Raw genomic sequence first — 26,032 nt, forward strand, 5'->3', positions numbered from 1 at the left:
CTCTTTCAAAGACTTTGATGCCAGGCATGGTGGTGTATTTCGTAATCCCAGCTACTAGGGAGGCTGAGGCAGCAGAATGGCAAGTTCGAGATCAACCTGGGAAAATTAGTGAGAGCTTGTCTCATAATAAAAATAAAAGATTTTAAAAAGGACCGATGATGTAGTTTAATGATAGGATGGTGGCATGCTTGACTAGCATGCTCAAGGATTTGGATTCAATCTACAATTCAGCAAAAGAAAAAAAAAAGGATAAAGGAACAAGCCAGACTGGGAAAAAAACATTTGCAAGCACATATCTTATAAAGGACTTATATCCAGAATATACATCCTCAAAAATTAATAAGAAAACCATCCAGTTAAAAAATTGATCAAGCCAGGTGCAGTGGCACATGCCTGCAATCCCAGCAACTCAGGAGGCTTACGCAGGAGGATCAAGACTTCAACGCCAGCCTCAGCAAAGGGAGCTGCTAAGCAACTCAGTGAGACCCTGTCTCTAAATAAAATACAAAATGGGACTGGAGATGTGGCTCAGTGGTCAAGTGCCTCTAAGTTCAATCCCCAGTACCCGCCCCCCCAAAAAATTGACCAAAAGATTTGAACAAATACTTAATTGATGAAAATATACAAATGTTAACAGCACCCAAAAAGATGCTCAACATCAATACTCGTTAGAAAAATACAATGAAAATCACAATAAGATAGTACTCCCTGCTACCAGACTGACAAGTAAACAAACTGAAGAATCAGTAACAACAATAAAACACAAAACAACCAAACAAACCTAACAACACAACACTTCTTCCTGAAAAGAAGTCTGATCCTCGGCTGGTGGGAATGTAAAATTGGGCATCCACCTGGCAAACGACTTGGCTAAATTTAAGCATTTGCTTGTTATAAAGCTCAGTGTCTTAGTTCTAGGTACTGATTTAAGAGAAATGAAAACTTACCTTTCCCCCCAAAACTATCCACAAACGGTTACAATGGCTTTCTTTGTAAACCGCCCCAAACTGGGAACAAATGGAGTATATTCATATGATGAAAAAACCAACTCAGTAATAAAAAGAAATGAACAATTAACACAAACACTGACAGATCTCAAAGCATGTGCTTAGGAAAAAACAGAACAACAAAGCAACCAGATATGAAGAATCCATTCTACTTGATTCCAGTTATGGTTAGCTCTAGAGCTGGCAAAGGTAAGCTATAGTGACTGAAAAACCAGTTTTGTTGTTTTCCGAGGTCAGGTGTGAGCATATGGGACTAAGAGATTTTTACATTGATGGAAACGTTCTCTATTTTGATTATGGAGGGAATTACACAGGTGTGTACAATTCAAAATTCATTAAATTGTACAATTAAAATGAATGGATCTGACTATATTTATATTATATTGAGGTAATTTATACCTAAGTATGTTTTTTAGAGATTACTATCTTTGTCTCTGGCAGGGGGGAAGGAAGGTGCCCTTGAACCTGTTGTATTTGGTGTTCACCTGAAGCCAGGTTCTCCCACAAGGGCGTCACTGCCCCAAAATGTAGACAGAGGGCTGGGCTGGTGGCTCAGTGGTAGAGCGCTCTTCTAGCATGTGTGAGGCGCTGGGTTCGATTCTCAGCACCACATATAAATGAATGAATGAAATAAAGATCCATTAACATCTAAAAAAGAAAATATTTTTAAAAATGTAGACAGAAGAATATACCAGGAGAAAAAAAAAACCACTTACCTCCATAAACACTGCATACAATCTATTTTCTCCTCCCATGGACTTTCTTGAATTCCTTGTTTTAGACAGATAATTTAAAAATTGATTTTATTTCGGCTGAATATATAAAGCCATGCTTATTTGGGAGAGTTAGAAATTATAGATAAAGACAGAATTCTCTTTGACCACTTATCTCAATCTTCTTCCCATTTCACCAGTCAAGATGCAATTGTGACCGGAATGTGGATTATTCTAGCTTTTTTTAAAAATTTATATTTTAGCTTAGGGTGGACACAGTATCTTTATTTTATTTGTATGTGATGCCGAGGATCGAACCCAGTGCCTCATGCATGCTAGAAGAACGCTCTACCACTGAGCCACAACCCCAACCCTATTCTAGCTTTCTTTTGAAAATATTTTTTGTTCTTCAATTTAAAAATTTAACATATCATGCTAATTTTTGATAAATTAATATTGCAACTCTTAAGCATTGTTTCCTGGTTTGCATTCTCTTCACCCTAGCTCATTTTTCAACTTCAGTCTTCCTTCTCATCCTGCTCCCATACAGGTAACCATGTAAACAACATAGATCATACCCCTTTCTTTGTGCTCATGTAATCATGTATGTAAGGTACACACATATATGTGTATTTCCACAAGTGTACATATGTAGTTTTTTTTTTTCAGTACTGGGGATGGAACCTGGGTGTACTCTACGACTAAGTTACATCTCTGCCTTTTTCTTATTTTTTATTTTGAAAAAGGGTCTTGTTAAGTTGGCCAGGCTGGCTGCAAACTTCCAATCCTCCTGCCTCAGCCTCCCAAGTAGCTGGGATTATAAGTGTGCACCACCTACAAAAGGCTAATAGCCCCTCATGTGGGCAAGATTACAGAGCAACTGGAAATCCTCTTTGGTATTTCTGAGTATATAAAATGGACCCAACATTTTGAAAAATAAACTTGCATTTTCCATTTTTGTTTCTGAAATTAAACATAGACACCAAATGTGAGTCCCAAAAATTCCACGTTTTACCCAAGAGAAGTGAAGACATGGGTCACAAAAGTAGCATTTAGTAACATTTTATTCATAATACCTAATATTTGTAGTTTGGAGTCTACAAATAGAAAAGTAAATACATTCTGGCAAATTTACCTATACATTGGGTAGTATTTAGTGAAGTCCTTTAATGCCTACTGTTCCATGTACTATGAATTAATAATAAAACAAGATAAATAAAGTTTATTTAAATAAAAAAAAATAAGTGTACACCACCATGCCTGGCTCATACGTAGTTTGGTTGGCTTAATCTGAACAACAACAACAACAAAAAGCATTTAATATATGCATTTTTGTAGCTAGTTTGCCTTACTCAATAGTACCTCACGAATTCCTTCAAGTCATCCATTATAATCTAGGTCTCTTTTGTTTTCATGGCTGCCTAATTTTCTGTGGTATGGATGTACCATATTTATTCGACCATCTCCCTAGTGTTGGGGAGTTCAATTATTATTATAGAGCATATATTTTTCTTATAAAATTCATTCCTAAACTTTTTTTTTCTATTTCCATTACTAGGTGATTGTTCCTGGAGAGCAGGGCTACTTTTTTTTTTTTGTATATTTATCATGCATTTAGTCATCTTCCCAAGTTTAACATCAATTTCAGTGGCAATTTTCATGTGCTTATTTTGTTTTACTGGTGTATCTTGAAGTTTCTAGGAATATAATCACGTTTTTGTCTTTTTCTTCGAATGTTTATGTATTTTATTCTATCGCCTTTAGAAACTCCAAGACAATATTAAATATTACCAGTGACAGAAGCAACCTACAAATTTATTTTAATTAAAGTAGTTTGTTTTACTATTTATGATAATAATTAATGTTGGGTTTAGAAAATAGTCCTTATTATATTGTATATAATTGTTTTTTGTTTCAACTTTTTGTGGTGTTTTAATTAGAAATAGCTGCCATATTTTTCAAATGCTTTGTTAACATTTATGTCATGACTACTTTTTTTGTCCTTTAGATAATGGACTACATAAATCCTTCCTTATATAATGGATTGTGATCAGAGATTTCTTGATATTGAAATATGCTTACATTCTTGAAAGGACTGCTTCATCTTATTATATTATACCCTTGATACATTGCAGTAGTCTACTTACTAAAATCATTTGGAATTTTTGCATGTGAGCTCCTAAGTATGTAGGTGTACTTTTTTTTAGTACTGTATTGAGTTTATAGAAAAAATAACTAAATACATGAATAAAATAAAATGTTTAAAAAAATTTTTTGAGTTGTAGATGGACACATTTTATTTTATTTTTCTGTGGGGCTGAGGATCGAACCCACACGTGAAGCAAGCACTCTACCATTGAGCTCCAACCCCAGCCCCTGTATTGAGTTTTGACATCAGAACATGTGCTTCATGAAATAGGAGTGCTTGCTATACCTTTCTATCATTTGGTTTATAAATGAGTTTGTTTAAATGGCATTGTAGTTATCAGTAAAATAAACTCGTTTGGCTACAGTCTGTTTTACATCCTTTAATTACTCCTTCAGTATCCTTTGAGGTAATATCCCAGTTTTCTACTTACTGGTTTTGGTGATTTATGTTTGGCAGGATATTTTCTGATTCCTCTGCACTTTTTAGATTTGTTGCCATTATGAATTCTTTCCTCTGTTATCAATGACTTATGTCTCCTTTCTTGTCCCTAATATTGTACATTTTTGCTCTCTCCCTCTATTTAAGAGGATTTATTAATCTTTGTAAATATCCAGGTTTTATGTTTATTTGCTATTTCACTTTTGGCCTCTATCCATTTCTCCTTTCTGGCTTTTTAAAGTTACTATCTGCTACCTTATTAATATGAATCATGTTTCTTTACTAAAAAAAAAAAGTTTCTCATAAAAGGCATTTAAAACTATACATTTTCCTGAGTACAGCTTTGGCTGCATGTTACAGGTTTCCATACACTGTGTGCTTATTGTTGCTTTCTAGATAGTTTGTAATTTTCTTTAACTTTCCTCTTTGACCCAGGAACACATAAAATTGTTTCTTAATTTCCATGCAGTTACATATGTATAGCCACATGGATAGTGATAGTGGAAGTTGGGCTGTAAATTGCTACCTATTTAAATCTGTGGTTTTTTTTTTTCCTGCAAAATTTACTTGAGTAAATTTTCTGTGTATGTTCTATGGATATATGTAAAAATAGATATTCTCTATTCAAAGTTTTATCACTGCTCTCTTGTTTTTAAGAATTGTGTCTAGGGTGCTTGCTAAAAGTTAAGTTCTATCCGGGTCTGGTGGTGTATGCCTGTAATCCAGTGGCTTGGAGGCTGAGGCAGGAGGTTCACAAATCCAAAGTCAGCCTCAGCAATTTATCGAGGCCCTAATCAACATAGTGAGACTCTGCCTCAAAATAAATAAAATAAAATAAAATACAAAGGGCTGGGGATGTGGCTTAGTGGTTAAGTGCCCTTGGGTTCAATCCCTGGCACCAAAAAAAGTCAATTTAAAAATAAAAGTTAAGTTCCATCACATCTGATACTGACACTTCAATTCCTGTCTTTTATTTTGGTTTGCATTTGCCTATTTTCTTTGTCACCCCTTTTATTTTCAGCCTTCTTTATCACTTATATGTGTTTCTGTACCCGGCATGGAACTGGCTCTTCCCCACCAACTCCTCCTGCCACCAAACTGTTAGTGTTTGGTAACAGGAGCAAATTCAATCCATTAGTATTGAGACAGTGCTGGATTCACTTAATTTCATTCTTTTCATCCTATTTTGTATATTAAATTGCCTATTGTGGTTTCTTTTCCTTTCCCAGTTTTTGATTTTTTTCTATTCTCTTTTTAATGTTTCTCTATGAAACACTAGAGTGTTTCCTCTAATTGGTATTTTTCTACCTCTTCATTGGCTTAGGTGGGCACTTAGGTTTGAGGCCCCACCCACCCCACCTCCCAGGTACACCCAGTCCGGATGCTGACACTGGTCACTAGCCTTGAACCCAGGGGCAGCAGGATGTCCTAGAGATGAGATTTCATTCTGACCATGGACAAATTACCTGTTATTGTTTGGACATAAGGTGGCCCCCAAAAGCTGATGTGTGAGATGACACAAGAAGGTTCAGGAGAAACGATTGGGTTATGAGGACCTTACCCAATCAGTGAATTAATCCCTAATGGGATTAACTGAGTGGTAACTGAAGGGGATAGATAGCATGTGGCTGGAGGAGGTGGGTGGCTGGGGGTGCGCCTTTGGGGTACATATTTTGTGTCGGGTGAATGGAGTCCCTCTCTGCTTCCAGATCATCATGTGAGCTGCTTCTGTCCACTGTACCCTTCTGATGTTCAGTCTCACGTTGAGCCCTGGGGAATGGAGCCGGCTGTCTATGGACGGAGACCTCTGAAACCATGAGCCCCCAAATAAACTTTCCCTCCTCTAAATTTGTCCTTGTCAAGTCTTTTAGTCACAGCAGTGAAAAGGCTGACTAAAACAGGACCTATCTTCTTTGTAGACAGGCTCGCAGCAGGTGCACGACTAACTAGATTGTGACCCGTCTGGCTCACAGCTGGTGTGCCTGTTCCCTGTGCTCCTTCTCTCTAGGCTCCTGGGCTGTGCTTGGGCCTCACCTTCCTTTGAGCTGAGCCATCAGAATGAGGATGGCCAAGATGGCCCTTTTCAGGTCTCTGGCCCAGTCGGCTCAGAATTCCTGGAAGGCATTTCTCACATCAGTCCCCACAGTTCTTCTGTCTCTGGAAGACAGCAGAGATGATCCTTCAAGGTAATGGGACACTGGAGCGTTGTGGCCCTGTCTATAGACACACAGGAGCTAGCGTGGCACCCAGTGCTACTCTCTCCAGCCTCTCCCTAGGTCCTTGGTATAGTGGGGATGCTCATAAGATGGTTGTTAAAGCAGGAAATCAGAGGAGGGACCCAAGAAGGCCATGTCCTGGGGACCAGGGCTTTTCCTGAGGCCTTGAGGGAATAGCAATAGGAATACTCTAAACTGCATGCTTTATTCCATACAAACCCGGTGCCTTGGCTGTGTCTGGGGCCACAAATCGGAGGAATCCCGCTGGTTACCACCAGGTCTTTGTCCTCAATGAGCTGTCTCGGTTCTTCTGCTTCTTCTCAATTGCTTGGTGAACAGGAGGTTGCAAACACTGCAGAGGATCTCTCTCTATACCTTCAGTTTTGTGATGCTAGTTATTTCTATTTGGCAAAACTCTGAATTCCTTAAGGACACAGGCCAGGCTTCCAGTCCCGTTCAGGCATCTGGAGTGTGCCCTGGCACCTTCTCCCACATACTGTTGGAAACTAGCCGAGGCAGGCAAGGGGGGGTCACTTAGCTCCTTCTATGCTGTTCCCCACTTCTGGGTCCTACAGTCTCATAGGACCTTTGCCATGTATTCCTGAACTCCTAGGGATTCTGAGCACCTCCATAATTAATCTGCCCTACTTTCTGGCCTGCTTTTCCACCTTAATGCTCTCCAGTCCCTCGTTACAATGGCTCAACAGGGAAAGGACTTCTTGGTTGGAGGCCCCCAGATCAACACTCAAGCCAAAGGGTGAGGCGGGGCAGGTGGGACTCGGTGATACCCTCTCCCCAATCCCCACATAGGCTCTCCCCACCCCAGTCCTCTCCCACGGTACAAGAACACCAGACAACCCTGTTCAAAACAGTTTATTTTATTTTATTTTTTGTCAGACAAACACATTGATTTCTGGACCACAGTAGAGGATGGAAACCTTTCACAAACTTATTTATTTGAAAATACAAATATAAAATTATACTTTCCACATCTGTGATGTGAGAGACTGCCATCCACATAGTAATTTTTTTACAACAAGGGCTTTAAGAAAGCCACACACAAAGACCTGAAAGATGCTTGAGATAGATATATATATAGATACATATATATGTATATATATAAAAAAAATACTCACTACCAAAGTTCTCATCGGTTTCATACTAAAGTATAAAAGTAAGGGTGAGGTCAGCCACAGTGCTAGGGAAAGTTTTATTTAGATACATTTATGTCCACATGAAACGCTTAGACTTGCAACCTATTACATATGGAATTCCGAGTTTACAACACACCGTGAACGGCAGATTGGCTAGCCCACGCTACTCAAGAGCACACTCACAGACTCCACACGGGATGGTACAGTATGTACAGAATACAGTAGCAGGAGCCTTCCACCGAGGCTCTGGAACTTTTGTCTCTCAGTCCCCGTTCCCTTCCCCTCTCGCTCCCTGCCTCCCGGAAACGAAATCCTGTCCGAGACAATACATTCTGATTATTAGATAGCCGGGTATTTGGATTAAGGTTGCTCCCCGAGAAGGGTGGGTTTGATTCACATGATTTTTGTATTTTAGTTTACTTACTTATTATTATTATTCTTCTTCTTCTTTTTTTTTTTTTTTGGTGAAAGGAAAAAAAGAAAAAGAAAACGAACACATGACAGTATTAAAGTATTGCTTAACTTCCAGCATCATCTGGTGTAGTGTCCGTGCCCAGGACTGAGCTGAGCTGACCTCTGCTTGTTTTCTGCTCTAGGGTGAGGGTGGGTGAGTACTCCCCAGTGTCTCTATCCAATGTGCTTGCCTGCAGCCGGTCCCTCTTCTCTACCCTCTACCCTCCTGGCTTTTGTCTTCCTTGGAAGATCACCTGGCTGGTAAAGCACATTCAAGATAAAAAAAAAAAAAAAAAATTCTCCCCTCCCCACCTGTTCCCCCTAGTCTCCCTCTGTCCCTGTGTGTCACTTCCAACTGATAAAGTATGAGTTAGTGTTTCTTTTGTAAACAATTTCATATGCAATATAATACAGAAAACATGGCTGACCTTCAATAAAAAATGTAGTAAACTATATTGCTTTATTCTTGAATATGCTGCAGTGAGTGAATGGCAGAATGAAGCAGTGTGGTGGTGGTGGTGGTGGAGGCTAAGTCCCTAGCCCTCGTTTGCACTAAAGATCAAAATAGGTTTTGTTTTTCTAGTTGGAACCAAAAATAAAAATTTTCCCCCAAAAAAGAAAAGAAAATATCCCAAATAAAACAAAACAAAATAATCAAAAATAAGAAAACTCGAAGATTGAAAAAAAAAAAAAAGGAAAACAAAAACTGAACACCTTTCAGGTCATTAGAACCAACAATTACCCAATGATTTTTATACTAGTCTAGCAAGATGTGTGTAACATTCACTGGCTGTGAACTGCTGTGCAGTGAGACATTAAATCCACAGCAATTGAGCCATGCTACCTTAAAGCCCAAGCTACAAGTTCAAATTAAGATGATGGTTATGAAGGATAAAAACGCAAGGCCTGTCGGGGCTTCGTTTGAATCAAGCCAATGAGCGACTGGGATAGAGCACGAGGCCGTCTGGTGGTCCAGAGCGGGATGAGGAAGGCCACCAACAACCTCTGCAGAGGCTCCTGGAGAGGAGACCCCGGCTTGCCAACTCCATCTACCCCACGGCCACTCACTCTCCTCCTCTGCTCAGGAGAAGAGGAGGTCGGGGCTTCCAGCAGATGGATCTGAAAGCCAGGGTTCCCCGTGGCTACACCAAGAGCCATCAGCCAAGAGGGTTTCTCCCTCAGGGAAGGTGAAAGGTGGGTCCCAGGTTCGCCATTGAGCTTAACTGAAACAAAGACGAGGCGGAACATCAGTGCTAAAAGAATTTACAAAAATCATTTGAAATGGACTTCTAGATGAGGTGGGGGGGGGGGACTAACGTGAACCTTAACCTAGGTAGCCACATTAAAACATATCAGATTTCCACGAGATTTGTGCTATGGGCTACTGGGTCTCTTCAAAAGGTATATAAACATCTAAAACATATTCACACAGATTATCAATTTCTTCTGAGCATTCTTAAAAAAATATTTTTTTTCTCTTAGTAAAATCATTTTAATATACCATGCCTCCCTCTTTTAAAAAATAAATTAAAAAAATCCAGTTTTGCATATCTAGCATTAGCATTTAAGGTAGTATGGCACACCCCTTCACAGTGAGGGGGGGTGGGGGATCCACAAAATGCCGTAGAGTTGGTCGGCATTTGAACATTGTGAGACCTTGGGTTAGTTGAAACCACATCAGATCAGGAAAAATCAAAATTAAACTTGAAATTGAAAAAAAAAATTAAAAGGAAAAAACTGCCCCAAAATTATCAGCATTTTTTTTCTTTTCATAAATAAGAGAAAGTTCTATCCTTACTGGTCCTAAATCTGAATAACTATGTCTAGTTTTTTTTTTTTAAACCTTAATTACATTATACCTATCAATATGTACTAGAAGAAAGAGGAGAAAAAAAGTCACTACACTAGTACCAGGACAGCACGCTTACAAGATAGCCATTTTATACATTATTAACAGACAATGATCAACCAAGAATCTTCTACGAGGTGATGGGGATGCAGAGAAAAGGAAGGGGATACAGTACGTCACCAACATGGACAAAAGTAACTAAATCCCCTTGCTAGACACTGAATCTGGGAATTTATTGTCTCTTTTTTTCTTAAAATAAAACTTCTATTTTGTTATTTTATGATTTGAGGAAGTTCTGATATTTTAAAAGCGTCCAGCATTTTACTTAACCTGGTTGTTTGGAAATTAATACATTTAAAAAAAAATAGAAAGGAAAAAAAAATCCCCCCTCCCCCCGCAAATCTCTCCAAACAACCTAATATTTTACTGGAAAAACAAAGAACATGATTCTCTCTTTTAAAAAAAATGCTGTAGCTGTTTAATAAGGATTGAAAAAGGCTTTTTTTTTTCTTTCTTTCTGAGTTAGTATTTTGATGTCTTTAGTTTAAAGATGCTTTTGCCCTACCATGTCTGTGAATGTCTACATTAGTCTACTTTGTTAGTAAAATTTATAAAAATAGGAGTGCAGCAGCTCTTTATAATAAATGTCGCATTCAGTGTCTCATACTGGCTGTGCCTTAAGTACCAAATTTATAAACGTAACAATTTAAAAAATATTAATAAAACGTCAATATCACATCTTTTAAAAAGAAAAAAATATATATCCACACTACAATATGTTTTAATGCCATCTATTGAGTTGTACTTCTATAAGTTGCTGTTGCTGACCTATTACCAATATTTAAAAAAAAGTTAAATTAAAAAATATCCTTCATCATAAGTGTCTTTCCCCAACCGAGGACCATATATTATAACAGCCAAATGTTAAACATGTGCAAACAGGAAACTGTCAGTTTTTCCCACCAGTCACAGTGCAGTGATGTTTATACTTTTTATTTTTAAAATTCTGTTTACATCTACAATAAATTAAAAAAAAAAAGAATTCTTCCATAGCCTCTCTGGTGATACTTGCAGCACTGAGGTATTAAAAAAAAATATATAAACCAAAAGGTTGCTTTCCTAATTTGTAAATAGAAAGTGAATGGAGAAAAGGTTGTATTCATGCAGGTGTATCCACTCCTGGCCCAGGGGCCCCCAGATCTGGGGCTGGGGTCGGCAGGGGAGGGGGAGGAGAGAGGCAGAGGGTCCTAGGAACGTTTGGAGGTGCTGAAATGATTGGACGATAGAAAATGATCAGATATTTAAAAATTAAGACTGAAAAAGAATGTCCCCTCCCTGACCCGCCCCCAAGCCAAACAGGTGTGCTTTGAAACTTTAAATATGTTAAATATTAAAATTGTAGCTTTGTCTTTAAAAAACGTCTTGGGAAAAGCAGTTTTTCATATTTTAAATAAAAATCTAGCTAGACGGTAACATCTGAAGCTGTGCACAGACAGAGAGGTTGATAGGCTGGTAGGATACTAGTACAGTTCATAGGTCTATCGCACTGACGACAGAGCTCGACAGCGCCCTCACTTGTCCGGGGTCGTCCTGGCAGCTGGGTGTTCCTCAGTCTCAGTACCGGACTTGGTCAACCTTCCATCCATCCCCTCCTCCTTCCCGAGCATCAAACTGCCTGGGACCGACTCCCTCACAAAAATATTTCTTTTTTGATTCTCTCTTTCTTAATAGTTTCTATGTAGTTAATGGAATTGTATTTACAACATTTCTTTTTTTTTCTTTTTTTTTTTTAGAATTCACAATTTCAAAAAACCTTATAATATGACCTCTTTCAACAGAAAAAAAAGCACTTATAGAAAAGGAGGACACCCAAAACATGGTCGTCCTTACCTTATTGCCGAAAATAGATACTTAGGTTAACAAAGAGACATCACAAAAAAAGAACCGCTAGAGAGTCTGTTAATTAGCCTACTACATCTCACTTCGTCTACAACGCAAAACAGAAAGTTTACGCCCACCTCCCGCTCCCCTCCTCACAACAGCATCGTGGTGTGCTAAAGTTCCACCTGAAAAATTCATAGTCTCAGAATTGGTACCAAAATATGGAGAGCAACATCACCATCTCAGCATCCTTTAAAAGTGAGAACAGAATCAAAACGAGCAAAAAAAAAAAAAAATTGTTTAAAGAAAAAAAAATATAACTCCTTAATATAACAATTATACTATGGTTAGCTTTTGACTAGATATTAAAGCTAGGTGACTACTGGACTAAGTCAAAATCACTACCAAATTGTGATTCAAAGAGATTTAAAAGGAGGCGGGGAAGAGAGAAGGGGAAGGGAAACCATCAAGAAAAACAAAACAAAACCAAACCAAAAAATCATGGATTATATACACATTTAAAAGCTGTCGTCGTATATTACAGCAGATTCGTGAGATGAGATGTAGTCAACCCTCGATCCGAAGTGAGCCATCTCTGGTTGGGATGAGGAGTGAGGCTGTGGGGGGTCCAGGTCTGAGGACATCACCTAAACAAAGGGCCACTCAGAAACTTCGCCCAGTCTTGCCTGGACATCCAGGTATGCTCTGCAGGGCCGGGAAGGTCAGAAGGATCCCGAAGAGAACAGAGAGCAGCGGGGGGGGGGTGGGGGGGGGTGGGAGGAGAGAGAAAAAGGGTCAGGCAAGGGTGTGACTAACTGCAACTGTTCAACTACGATGAGTTTCCAAAGGCCTAGGCTGGGAGACTGGGCACGTGTGACCAGGGTGGGGCTAACACCTTTCTGAGATCACAGCCTGGGAAATCTGAAGTCTAAGCCCCGCCTGACGCCCAGGCGAGGGCAGCTCTGTGACTCCTTTGCTGATGGGCTACAGGACTGGAGGCTGCTTGTGGTAATGGCGGGAAGGGTCTCGCCAGCTCACGGGTTGTGTGTGGACTTCCAGCCAGCTGGTCCAGCTGCACATTGACCAGATACTTTTTCTTTTTTAAACTGCCTTTCAAAACTAAGTGGTAAAGAAAAACTTTTGCCTTTAGTAGATACCCATGGATAACTGGAAGTGCAAATGTATACTAAAAAAAATTCATATTCTATACCAAAGGATTGAAGGTTGGGATACTTAGAAAAACAAAGTACACAACAACCCACTCGGGAAGACCAAAACTAAGTACAGGACTCAAAGACTTGCTGACTGGGTGGCCCTGAATTGGCTGTGGGTCTGGGCCCCTCTTTTATGGATGGCACCAAATGTCACAAGGGCACCTCTGCTGGGGACAAAGTGTATCTCTGGCTAGTCCCCAACAGCCACGGTGTGATCCCGTGACTCGACTGGCTCACTTAGTTCCTTCTGGAAGGGGTAGGTTGCTGCCTCCGTTCTCTCGGCTCCGCCAGCCTTCTTGGGAAACTGAGTCCTAGAGTCGGGTGAGGGAGATGAGCTGACTTCTGCCTACCCCTACCCCTGGGAGGGCGCTGGGGGGAGGAGGTCCACACTCCTCTTCCGGGAGAGGAAGGGAAGGAGGAGCACCAGCATCTCTGTGGTGCCCAGTGATTGTTTAATTCCCTCTTCATCTGACTCCATGCGGATGGGGGCTGGAGCTCTCTTCAATCCCCAGTCTTTGGACCTATCGGTCCTCCCTGCTCTACAGAGAAACCTTTCTGGGCCCCCAAACCCAGCTTAATTAGTAGCGAGAAGCTCTCCTTCAAACTGTTAGTGGCCTCTGGCTCTGGCCAGCAATGGCTGGGTCAGTGCTTGAAGGGGAGTGGAGGTGAGGGCTGGGGAGAATTCACACACATGGCTTATTGGGTTAAGAGAGGCAGCTGCGTTAGTTGAGGTGATTCCTTAGCAGCGACATGAGAGGAATCCAGAGATTTTGTGGAGCTCAACTCAACCTGGTCCCCAGCTGGTCCCACCAGACCCAGTCCTGGCTGACTCAGGGCTGGGAGCCATCACTCTGCCCCAGAGACCCAACACAGGCCTTTTCTATCCCACTCCAAGAGCCAAAGGCTCTTGTGCGCCAGTGGGATTTCTCGAGTGGAACCCATTCTCAGGCCTCAGCTGTCGCCCTCCCACTTCAAGGAGACCGGCTGGTGTTCCAACCCACCCCCCTCAACCTCACGTAGTAACGCAGCACACATCTAGTGCTTTCCAGGATAACCCCTCTCCCTGCTTGGAGTTCTTCCCAAGAATGACAGACACTCATTTTTGAGGAGAATGTGGCAGGAGGCTTGCTCACTGCCCACCCCAACCTCCCTCTCCTCTGTCCCACCCCCTCCATATCCCCATCAAAGTGATTTAAAAAAAAATGTTTAATTAACTTGAGCTCAGTTTAAAAGGTTAGGAAACTGGCAGGGATCCAAATCCACGTTATGCAGGTGATGTCGTTAATTTAATTTGCTTTTCGTGCGGTAATCTGGATAATTACTCGGTAGTTACTGGCAAAAATGTTTTCTTTTCACTAAAAGATGGAGTCTGGCTGTTTGACTGCATGAATCCCATTGGCTGAGCCCCAGACAGCCCTGGAGAGCTGAAAGGGCCCAGCCACCCACAAGGTCAGCTCACAGGACCTTGGGGAGTGGCCCTGGTCCCCGCCTCCTATCCCCAGGCTTGGCAGAAGTCCAGAAGTTCCCTACCTCCACCCCCCCACCCCACCCCATGGGCATAGTACGAAATCGCCTTCCAGTTTCCCACACTCTTGATTGTATTTCAAGACAGAGAAAGATGACGGTAGGGACGATACAGAAATGGAATCGAAAGAACCAACTGAAGAACCAAAAAAAAAAAAAAAAACCCAAATCAAAAAAAAAAAAAAAAGAGAGAGAATAAAAAAAGGTGAGGTCATGATTAAAAGCTGGAGGAAGGGATGAAAGATTAAAAGACTGGATTTGTTCTTGCCCCCACCCGCCTGAAAAGGGGTCCAGAAAGAGGAGGGAGAGATGTTGATGTGATGAGACAATGGCATGCTCATACATGTATGACCAGTGCACATACATGTACGGACACACCGGCAGGGCGGAGACACATGGCAGAGACGGTAATACCTCAGAGTGAGATGGCAACGAAAGCACCTGCTCAATGGTATCCATTTGTAAAGGCCGTTGCAATCAAAGGTCCCTAAAATTGCACAATTGTTAAGGTCATCAGTGCGCTATACATGGGAACAGATTGTCATATTCTGGGAAAGAAAATTATCTCTAGGACTAGTCTGTGGTTGCCAGCATGAATATGTAATTCTGAGACACCGTGCCATGAGGGACCAGGATGACATCCTCTTCAGCTCCAGTCCCTCCCTCCCCCATGACCCCCACCCCAGCCTGTCTGCTGACACAAGGGAAACCAAGAGCCAGATTCAAAGGGGTGGGTGTGTAGTGGGGCTCATGCCCCAAATGACGGGGGCCCTGACCCCAAAGGGCAAAGATAAGGACCTGTGTCCTGGGTTCCAATGGTTCAAGCTGGGGAGAAGAAATCCCAGTGCAGACAAACTATGTTGCTATGTGGGGTTTTTCAGAGAAATCACTGTAGCATACGGGTCCAAAGACTCAGGTTTTCAAAAAACAAGTAGGGTCTGTGTTTCTGGACACTGAAAATGGAAATGAGTCGTGTTCTAAGTGGTGATAGACGGTTCCCCAAGTCGATGCAGCTCTTGGATGAATAATAACATTCTGGATTTGGTACTCCAGTTGATCCGAAAGGATTAGACTCATCAAACTACTGACTCAAGTGATACTGTCTTGGGAGTGAAACTGAACAAGCACCCAGGCAGCACAGATAGGACTGGCAGATGAGTGTGTGTGTGCAAGAAAGAGAGAGATGGGGAGAGAAAAATGTGTGTATGATTGTGTATGCACAAGTATAATGCACGGGGGTATGGATGGGGCCGTCCTGGTGCCCCAGACTGTCTGCACAGGCTCTGTTCTCCCCAGCGTAGCCCTTAAGGCAAAGCTTGCCCGCTCTCTCCCACACGTGAAGTCTGACAGGGACGTGACCTGGGACAGCAGTCACTGCCATCTCAGCTCAAAACCAAACTGCCTCCAAAATGCCGAGGTGGGCTAGGGCAGGGGTTGGCCAGTTTTCTGTTTCCAAAATGGAAGGGGAAGCGAGCAAGTGGGGCTCAGGCACATTCATGCTCACACACCAGGAGGGAGAAGAACAATACAATCTGAAAACAGCATGCAAATCTGTTAAGCAAATTTCCATTGCCTGGATTAGTCAGATTATAGAACCACAGAGCATTACAAATATCAAATGCATCTGGCCTTCGGGGGGCCACAGCTAAAGAACGCAAATGGGAACTTACTTGGAACCTGGAAACTGTAAGAAATGTTAGCAAAAGAAATGGCCTGGGAGGGGGCTCGCCCCTCACACCACCTCCCAGGTACCAGAGCTGCCAATGGACATCAGTCGGGGACTCTGCTGACTAAGATGACTACCCCTGATGGGAGGGGGTGGCTTGACACTGAGGACCTACTATGTGCGGGTGTTTCTGCTCATTCTCACCCACTGTTTGGAGGGAGGTAAACTATTCTTGTTCTGCAGCCAGGTACGTTGAGGCTCACGGGGTTATATAAGTGGCTCAAGGTCGCAAGGGCTAAAAGTGACGGAGTGGTGACATGAATCTGAACTGCTCACATACGTTCTAGTTCATCACAGGGCCACTTAGGAGGTCCTTGGTATATGCCTAGACAGAGCAGTGTCAGCCTTCAGTAGCTGGCGTGACCGTTGATGGGGACCCACTGTCCTCTCCTCTGCCCCTAACTCATGGGCTGCTAGGAGTTGGTCAGGTAGCAGGAGGCAGGAGGGCAGGAAGGCAGGTACTTACAGCTATGCCGTGGCCGAAGCCCGAGCCCGGCTGTGGGCTGGCCGCGCTTATGTAATTCCCCACTCCGGAGTCCTGGCTGGCAGGGCCATAGAGATCGGCGACAGGTCCTGGGCTGTTGGCCCCCGGGAAGCCTCCGGGCCGCGCCGGGTTGGAGCCTGCCGGGGAAGCGGGCGCGCCAAAATTCGGTTGAGCACTGTAGCTATTCAGGACTGGTGTGCAGAGAATAGAGCTGGGTATGAGGCCAGAAGCCAGGCATGCACCGATCATTACAAGCCAAACACTCGAGAAAAACAGCTGAGGCCCAACTTCTAACACTCAACCAAGGCCATGCGAAAACATGAGCAGGGACTCAAGAATACTCAGCCCAGGCTACTACTAAGAAGCTTGGAGCTCCAAAAATAGAGAAGAAAAAAACGATCATTCAACACACTACGGCAACCAACCGGAGGTGCTTCACTGCCCACCAAATTATCACAATAGAAATAGAGATATATATGGAGGAGAGAGAAAGAGAGAGAGAGAGAGATTTTTTTTTTTCACATCTGAATTGACGCTCATGCAGTCTTCTAGATTTGGGCACGTTGAGACAGCATTCACATCCCATGCAAACTACAAAGGAACTAGTTTTAGACTACACATTGTGTTAATATTGATATTAAAACGTGACAGGAAACAAAGCAATTTGTGTCTAGGAAAAAAAAATCTTTGGGGAGGGGATTTTTAAAAAATTTTTTTGTGTGTATGTTTCATTTTTCTTTCTTTTCTTTTGGATCCATTAAATGACAAATTTGTTTAAAGGAAAAAAAAAAGATCTCCATTCTGCATCCCTCCCCCACCCGCTCCCCCTCCCCACTGGCTACTCCCTCCTTTCCCACCCCTCCCATTTAGATCCCTGCATGAAAGTCATTAATACTGAAGTGGTCGGAGGATGGGTTATGTCATGGAGAGTTCGGGCATCTTAACGTAACGGTAATGATGGCGACAGAGGGTTCCCTTTTGGGGTGGAGAGCAGGGGATGGAGGGAGGGGATGGGGTGGGGATGGTAACCTGAAGGTTGGGCTAAAGCTGGGGTGGAGCCAAAGGTCCTACAGGACACCCACACACTCACCTCCTGCAGGAGAAGGAAAGGGGGGATTTAAACCTTTTTTTTCCCTTTTGTTTAAACAACAACAACAAAAAAGACAAAGAAGTATGAATGCAGCATACCAACTAAACCAATTTACAGCTAAAGCTTATCTGTCCGAAATGCCTGCTCTGTTAGTTATCCTCAGGTATAAGCTCCACACTGAGAAAAAGAAAGCCTGGAATGCACCTTTGTGACAGAGGACCGACCTGACACCCACACACCTGGAGAGTGGCAGGTTGTGTCTGGGAATGGGGGTTGGGGGTGGGGGGAGGCAGAGCGTGATGCTTCCTCAGGCTCCTTGGTCTGTCTCCCCCGAATCCCATCATGCCCTTCCCAAAGAGGGGCACAGTCTATCGACCAGATTAATTTTATCTTTTCCCTTTAGTAGTTTAAACTTCATTTTCTTTTCCAAAATGGAATAAAACAAAACAAAAGAATCACAAACTCTTTTTAATGGTAAAAGTTAAGTTCTCATTTCAACCTCATGGTGAGTCTGGGGCTGGCCGCTTCGGGGCAATAGTCTGGTAGGAGTGGCCGGTCTCAGCATCACACACCTAGACGTCCCTTCTACCTCCCTCGGCATCCCCTCTGTCCATGACAGCTGCCTTCCAGGGCAGAAAGGAAAGAGCATCTGAAGTGGACAGCAGAGTCGCTCTTGCCTTGGGGCCTGTGCAGAGGCCCTCACTTCTCCTGGGGCTTTGAAGAAGCTACAAGTGGATCGATTGTCACCCACTTGTCACAGGTGTGGGAAGAGACTGATGATACCCCCTCACTGCCAGGCTGGCAAAAGACCAAGTGGGGACTTGAAGACACAAAGGAGACCAAACCAAGCTGAGCCTGGCTCCGGACTCAGCAGAGAAAATAGAAACTGTTGCCTCTGGAAGCCCCAAGGTGAGCCCCTGAAGCTGCAGCCCATAAATGAACAAACAGGCTGATGGAGAGAAGAGGTTAGAGAGAAGGAGAAAAAGAATTATAGCTTAGAGCAAGTGAATGGCTTATTTGGGAATGTGCTGGAAGACAAAGGGGACTGGGATGTTTGAATATAGAAGATTAAACTTGCAGATAACATTTGGCCCGTCTCACTCACGAAGGCAAATATCAAGCCGAGATATTCAAACGGCGGTATTATCTTGGTAGAACACCTCCCCCGCAGCCCTCAGACAGTGGACTTCTGGTTTCCCGGGCATTGGTACCCCTCCCTCTACAAAGAGCAAACTCCCTGTTCTGTCTTAGGGTTGGAGGGTGGGGTGGGCTTGGGGAGGCACAGTGTGAGATGAAGGGGAACATTTTCACCTCCGGTGGGATGCAGATCCAGGAAGATGCTGGGCAGGAACACCTGTCTAGGGGGTGGGGAGGAGGAAGGTTTTGGTGCTGACTCCTTCTGGCAGGAAAAGGGCCCTAGATACTAATCCAGCCAGAGTAAGGAGCCTTGGAGACAGGACACAGCATGGCCATGGAAGGACTACTGTCCAGAGATGCCCGCCTGCAGAAGCTCAGAAGGTAACCTGTGTGCACAGAGACCTGGCATCTAGGAGTCGGCCTGAAGGGAATTTCATAATGAGCAGCTCATCTTAGGTCTGGATCACCCCTCCCTGCTCAGTCATCTTCCATCAAATGACACTAAAATCACCGTGGAGAAGGCGCTGTATTAGAATGCAGCTTTTAAACCCCCAAGTCCCATTTTATTATGCACTTGCTCATCACAATGCCTGAGCCCCAGCCCAAAGTCACCTTGCAAATATTCCTCAGCCAGGGGCGGGAGCCTGGGCCACTGGGTCCCCACCAGAGGGCGCAATGGGCAGGCTATCAATGCTAGCTGTGGGCGGGTCTCCTCCAGGGGCAGTGGAAACTGCACCCTCAAGGGCTGAGCAAGCACCCAGGAGAGATGTCTCCAAGCTCCGCAGTCACCACCTGCCTCTGTCTCTCTGTGGCAGAAGAACCATGCTCCAGGGAGCATGCTCAAGTTCCCAGTCAAGCCATCTGAAAATCCAGGCATCTTTGGGAAGAGTCAAAAAACAACGGCTCTGGCTGGCAGGACAGAATGAGGATGGACACTGAGCACATAAACTTGTCAGGACTGTGCCTGCTGTCAGATGGGGGAAGCATCAGGGACAATGCGATTTTCTTCTTTCGGGAAGTCAGTGTCATTTCACGTATCGAACACTGGCTGGCTATATGGTAAAGGGGGTCATCTGAGGACCCCCTCTCCTGGGGAGCCGAGAGAGACAGGGGGCAGGCCTGCCACTGAGCAGCATCTGCCGTGAAGGTGCTTTCTGCGGAAGCCACTCTCCAGTCAATCCTCAGTGTCCTAGGTGGAGGGCACCTTCCTCCAGGCACGTGGCTAGAATTGGTCCTATATACTAGGATCAGGTTAGAAAGAGGACAGAACAACACTCTTAATGGTCAAGGGCACCTTGTCCACTGCTCTGCTATGGTGTGTGTGTATATATAGGGAAGAAGCAAATATTGTTGAATAAACAGTGTTGAGATTGATAAACTGGATATTATAATGCCTGTCCCAGAAGAGGGCAATGTCTTGCAAATACCTTGGCATTTCTGCAATATAAGCTGTGAGTGTTAAGTGGCTTGGGACAAGCCTTACACCAGGCTGGTCGTTTGGGGGCTCATTCCTCCATCATGGGCTCTGGGCAGTGTCCATAGCAACAGCCTAATCCTGGGCTAGTTCCTTCTGAACCCCACACCTCTACCACCCAGCATCCTCTGGGCTTTCCCAGTCCAGGCAGTACCTTCAGGAGGTGGCTACAGTGTAGAGAAAGGGGGCACTGGACTTGGAGTCAGAAGACCTGTGTGTGACCCTGGCCCCGACTTTCCAGCTGTATGCCTTGGTCCAAGGCCCTCCAGCCCATGCCACTGTTTGTAATGTGAGTGAAGTTTGCCTTATTCAGCCTGACGCTGGGCTGCTTCGAGAGTGAAGAAGAGAAAGTGCTCTGTGACTTGTCAAGTTTAAAACAAATACTCTCATTTTTGAGATAGTTGTGTATGCAGAGCCCAGCAAGGCAGGTGCCATATGCAGATTTAGGAAAATCTGATATAGGAAAATGCAATTCACTTGCCATACAAATCAGGAGGTGATTTACAAAAAGATCCAATTCATCCACTTCATGCATATAATCATCTTGGACCTGAAGGAAGGACTACAGGGGTGGGGGAGGGAGACAGGAAGCAAGGACACTAAATCTCACTGAGGACAGCAAGAGGAAATGCACTTGAGTGAAAGGTGGAGGCATCTTACAGGGACCAGAAGGAGGGGCTTCCTGTCCACCAAGGAAATGCCCTGATGGCTGACCCAGGAAAGCCCAAGAATCTTATCCTGGAGACCTTAACAGAGATGGGTGCTGTAGGCTCAGAAACTCAACAGTGCTAGACTGAAACTTGTGGGTCCCTTCCCCCAGGGTTAAAAAGAGCCGGGGGAGATGCGTGTAGAGTCTGCAAGTGGCTCTCTGCCTACCTGTGGTTAGAAGGGGCTGGATTGAGAGTGAAGTTACTCTCAAGGGTAGGGAAGTGGTGGGAGTCAGAACAGCTTCGCTTAGGTCTAGGAACGGTGTGGAAGTCTAGACATTTCTATATCCTTCTTAAATATCTTAGGCAAAAAGCTACAGTCAAGGATCCTGGGGGGGTACCCCTGTTAAGGTACCTCTGGTGCTAAGACCTGAAAACCGGACTATGAATGATCCAGAGAAAGCTACTGTGACAAAATCCTCTTCAGATGAGCTCAGCCCACATATCTGTGACAAGCCAGGGGTCTACTGAGTTCCAGCCCTAGGCCAGGCTCCTGGTTTGGTGGGTCTCACATTTCCCCAAAGGGCATGGCCACCCTCAAGACATTCCAGTCATTTGCTTTGTGAATCATCCATGACTGCCAGGTTTCATTTCAGGCAGGGGACCCTGGTGACCCCTGGCACTTTTCTAGGACAGAACCTCTTCCCTGCCCAGCCAGATGCAGCTGCTCAGGTCGAAGCCACTGCAACGGAGAACCCAACCTCTCTAGGTCCAGGGCAGAAGGGAACGTGCTACCACAACAAAGTTAATGGCACTCTGCATTTCTGAGTGAAGCAGAAGGGAGTCTGGGCTGATTGGTGTCATGGCCCCTGTTCCTGACCCCCAGCTCCCAATGGAATGGGTAACTGAGTGCAGGTATGGTCATAAGTCTGTGTGACACTCTCAGAAGGCAGGGGTCATGTTAATCCATCAAACTGGATTTTTAGGGATTTTGTTTGTTTTAGAGAAATTGAAGAAACTAATTAAATCATGCCCCCCCTCCAACACTCACCTTGGCCTTCATCTTGTCTACATTGTGCTTCTATATTTACCTTGGCCTGAAACTCCACAGTGGCAGGACTGTCTCCTTGTTAGCAAGGAATTCCCAAGGTGGGCTATGGAGTTGTCAAGGTTCTTGCAGGACCAGGCAGGTTCCTTGATCAGATGGCATGGTCTCTGGAGCAAGACTGCTCCTCCTCTATTCCCCTACAACACTGGACACTCAGTAGATGCTGTGTCCACAGAGCCTGGTGGAGGCTGGTAGCAGAGACCTTCATAAGTCCCTCTCAATAATCAGCCACTCCTTGAAGGCTCTGAAAAATGGCTGCTAAACAGCCCCAGACCTTCCCGGGGAACAGAGCTGGAGAGGCCACAGTGTCGTCTCCTTACTGCATCCTCTGAAGGCAGATGGGCAAATGGCAAGGGTCAACAAGGAAAGATAAACCCGTAAGGGAAGGACAACACTCGGTTGTATGTGATCCCAGAGGGTCTCATGCAGAGCAAAGCAGAAGTCTGCCCAACCAGTATGTCCCAGGGGTCCTTGGCTCCAGCTTTCCTTTCAGAGCTTAGCCTGAAGGTAGGAGAGACAGACAGTGAAGGCCAGCAATTTGTCCAACCCGGGGAAACGGTAGGACATGCTAAATTAAAATCAAATCAGTTCAGGGGCCCAGATGCAGGGACAATCAATTTTATCCACAACATATTTTTAAAGCTCTGCTGAAATTCAGGCAATTTCAGCCGAGAGAGGGAAGAATACTTTCAAATGGGGAGGTGGTGGTGGTGGTTAAGAGAGCAAGGTGCTGGTATGACTTTTCCATGGTCTCCATATGTGAACAGGACATGTTACAGAGAACAGCAAACTCAGCCTGGTGAGAATATCATGCCAGTTGTGGTGTACCCATTGATGCCTGGCTCATCTGCATGCTTCGTGGGACACGTGGTGAGAATCTGCCCTTTCACATGCTGACAGGGCAGTTGTGTGCTGGTCCAAATGTGGTTACAATAATGCCAACCAACCGCAGTTTCCCACTTGTTTTCTTAAAATTTAGCCCAGTTCAGACCACTGTGGTTGGTGTTGATGCCTGCCAATCAATGTCAGCAGGTCTCAAGTAGTGAACCTAAGACTTGCTGGCTAATTCTTTTGTAGGAAGATCTTAGCTTCTGGTGAAGTCACACCTCACCCAACCCTCAAGAGCTAACTTCACTATCAGTGGATTCTAAAGCCCTCCTACAACACAGTGATCATAAAGCTGGGGGGATTCTCACTACATTCAGAGCAGAATGGACCCATCTGGGGAAGGCTTTGTGGTCAGGACGATGCACTTAATATTGAGATTCAACCTTTTCTTTACAGCTTGATGCTTTTTCGTTATCGGCTCTGGTCAGGGTCTGTGAGTGTGTCTCAAGCTCACAAAGAACATGCTGAGTGGGTTCTGGGTGGGCTGGCTGGGAAGGTGGGTGAGGGGAAGATGGAGGTTATCTGTGGATGGTATAAATCCTGGGAATGCAGCATCCTTCAGTGGACCTGGGCCTAGTAGTCAAAGAAACCAGGCCTTTTAATCAAGAGGGCAAAGAAAGATATTTCTGGAGTCAAACTCAAGTTCTTGCTTCTCTTAGCCCCCAGGGGACCTAGGGCTCAGTTTGTCTACAGGGTTCTAGAAGGAAAAGGCCCTGGGAAGGGAAAGGGAACAAGGCCCTGCTGGTGCCTGAGCATCATGGAGCCTGTGACTGGCACTGGCACAAGAGCTTGCCCTTCTGTGTGAACTATCTGACAAACATTTATGGTTCGGTTGAAGTGGGTGTGGTTTTAACATGAACACCTGCTACGTTTTTCCCTAGGCTAATTGACTTGAGAGTCCAAGCCTACACTGGTCAGAACCTGCAAGGAGCAGCAGACAAGGAGACCCGGCAGAGACCACAGCACCCTCGTCCTGTGGCATTAAGCCATCCAATGGGTGGGCATGTCACCTGAGGTGACCCAGAGCCTGTGCTTCCACACCCAGGCCCCTGGGCCCTGAGAAGCAGAAGGAAATAGGGAGCATGGTGTCTGGAAACAACTCCCTCCTCTCTCTTGAACAGTCTGGTGGCTCTGAGTCAGTCCTACTTCAATTAGGAGAATGTCCCTTGCTTTGATCTGGTGACTGCCTTTCTCATCTCTCTAACTTTCAAAAAGAAATGAGTCTGGCTTTGCCCCATGTGTCCCCAGCCATCTTCTCTGTGCTCAGTATTTCCCACTCTTAATGCCACATCCCTGTCCCCACCAGAGGGGTCAGATCCTTGCTTGTGTCTTGCACACATTTTCTGTACGACAAATACATTAAAATACTATGAAATCCAAGGCCAGGACGACAGGCTTAGGAGTTGGGCCTCATGTATTCTCCATCATGATGAAGTACTATATAAGAATCAGATGTCACCCTGTAGCTGTTAAGAAGCATGGGGCAGGGGACAAGAGAGGTGAAAGTGAACGAGACAAGAAGCACTCATCTTCTAGAAGCTGTGGCTTCAGAGGATGCCACGCTGCAGTGACAACTGAGACTTACTGGGCACTTCCGTGTTCCTGTTGGTAGGTTCTTCCCACCATTGTTTTTTTTTCATTCACCTAACTTATAAGCTGGGCTTTATTAGCTGTGTGTTAAAGAAGGAAAGCCAGGGTTTGAGCAGCTAGGGAACATATCCAGTGCCACCCAGTGTCTCAGACAGGCCTGCACCCAGCTCTAACGTGAAGGCAACTGTGTTACACAGGGAGGGAGCTGTCCCTCCTGGGATCACGGTTGGACACATTTCTTCTGTTCAGTTGGATCTTTCTTTGCTCCAGAGAAATGGCAAATTTGAAGGCAAGGAAATCAACTTCTCAACCCTTGTGTGGACAACCTTGAAGTGGGCTTGGGCCTTGTACCCTTTTCAAACTGGGAGCTCCATGGTAGTGCAGATGTGTTCCCCATCAGACTGGGGACTCTCCAAAGTTGGGTAGTATATGCCAAATGTGAAAGGGGACTTATCTCTCCTGAGGACTAGACCTGACCTGCATTGTGTCATATCCCTAGGATCAATGAGCTTCAGAGTACAAAGCAGCACCAGGTCAGTACTGATGGGCAAGGGCACTGTGAGAGGGAATGTTAAGCCCTGGACTAGCCTGGACTCCTGCTCCCCTCCCTGAAAGTGCCTGGACCCAGTGGGCACCCAGAGGGCTGATCTCAAATGTCAAAAGACCACTCCACTCTGCTGAGGGCAAGTCCAGTGGGGAGCTGGAATACCCTAAGACTGATCAGCATGTACTAGAAGCTGTGGTTTCAAAGGATGCCAGTCTGGAAAGTCATAACCAACAGCAACTCACTGCCCTGGGCTCCAGTAGCCAGGGGGTAGGGTGGGGAGGATGCCCAGGGGACAGCCCCTTGAGGACCTGTACAAAAGGCTTTCCACTTGAGCAGCCCGTCTTTAATGATTATAAAGGCACAGGAGTTTAATCCATTTTTGATGTAAGCGCTAATAGCTCTGTGTCCTTGAAGTTCAAAGCGGGTGCATACATGTCACTAATTAGCCAAGCATGGAGCCATTCAGCTCCCTCTCATGTTTCTAATTAGGTCTTTAATAACAAACAAACTCCGACCTTACCAAAAGGCCCCATTTGTCAGACAGTCAAGGAGGCCTGGTTGTATCAGGCTGCTTGTTCTATGTGTACAATGCTGCTAATTTCAGCCAGGGTAGGCCTGTCCCCAAAGACAAGCAGGGAAGTCACATAAGAAAAAAGATACCTTAGCTCATCCTGGACAGTGGTCTTCCTGGCCCTACTGTGAATACCCATGATAGGTGGGAGAGCCCTGGGCCCAAGACCGTG

At 44.6% G+C, this 26,032-nt stretch overlaps 1 protein-coding gene across 8 annotated transcripts in view; it reads right to left on the bottom strand.

Annotated features, from left to right (window-relative positions):
- Positions 1–8,122: 8,122 nt before the first annotated feature.
- Msi2 (musashi RNA binding protein 2) overlaps positions 8,123–26,032 on the bottom strand; it is a 366,811-nt gene continuing 348,901 nt past the window's right edge. For 2 of the 8 annotated variants that reach the window (XM_077800891.1, XM_077800893.1), the window contains 2 exons: positions 16,791–16,945; positions 8,123–12,565 (listed from right to left, as the gene is read on the bottom strand). In XM_077800891.1, coding sequence (XP_077657017.1) covers positions 12,524–12,565; positions 16,791–16,945 — 197 coding nt within the window. In that variant the 3' untranslated portion in view covers positions 8,123–12,523. Of the gene's footprint in view, positions 12,566–15,012; positions 15,086–16,790; positions 17,000–26,032 lie in introns of those variants that run through there. The other 6 variants (XM_077800892.1, XM_077800890.1, XM_077800889.1 and 3 more) reach the window with 6 other exon arrangements.

The sequence above is a fragment of the Urocitellus parryii genome, chromosome 7, assembly GCF_045843805.1.
Source record: "Urocitellus parryii isolate mUroPar1 chromosome 7, mUroPar1.hap1, whole genome shotgun sequence".
Classification (NCBI taxonomy): Eukaryota; Metazoa; Chordata; class Mammalia; order Rodentia; family Sciuridae; genus Urocitellus; species Urocitellus parryii.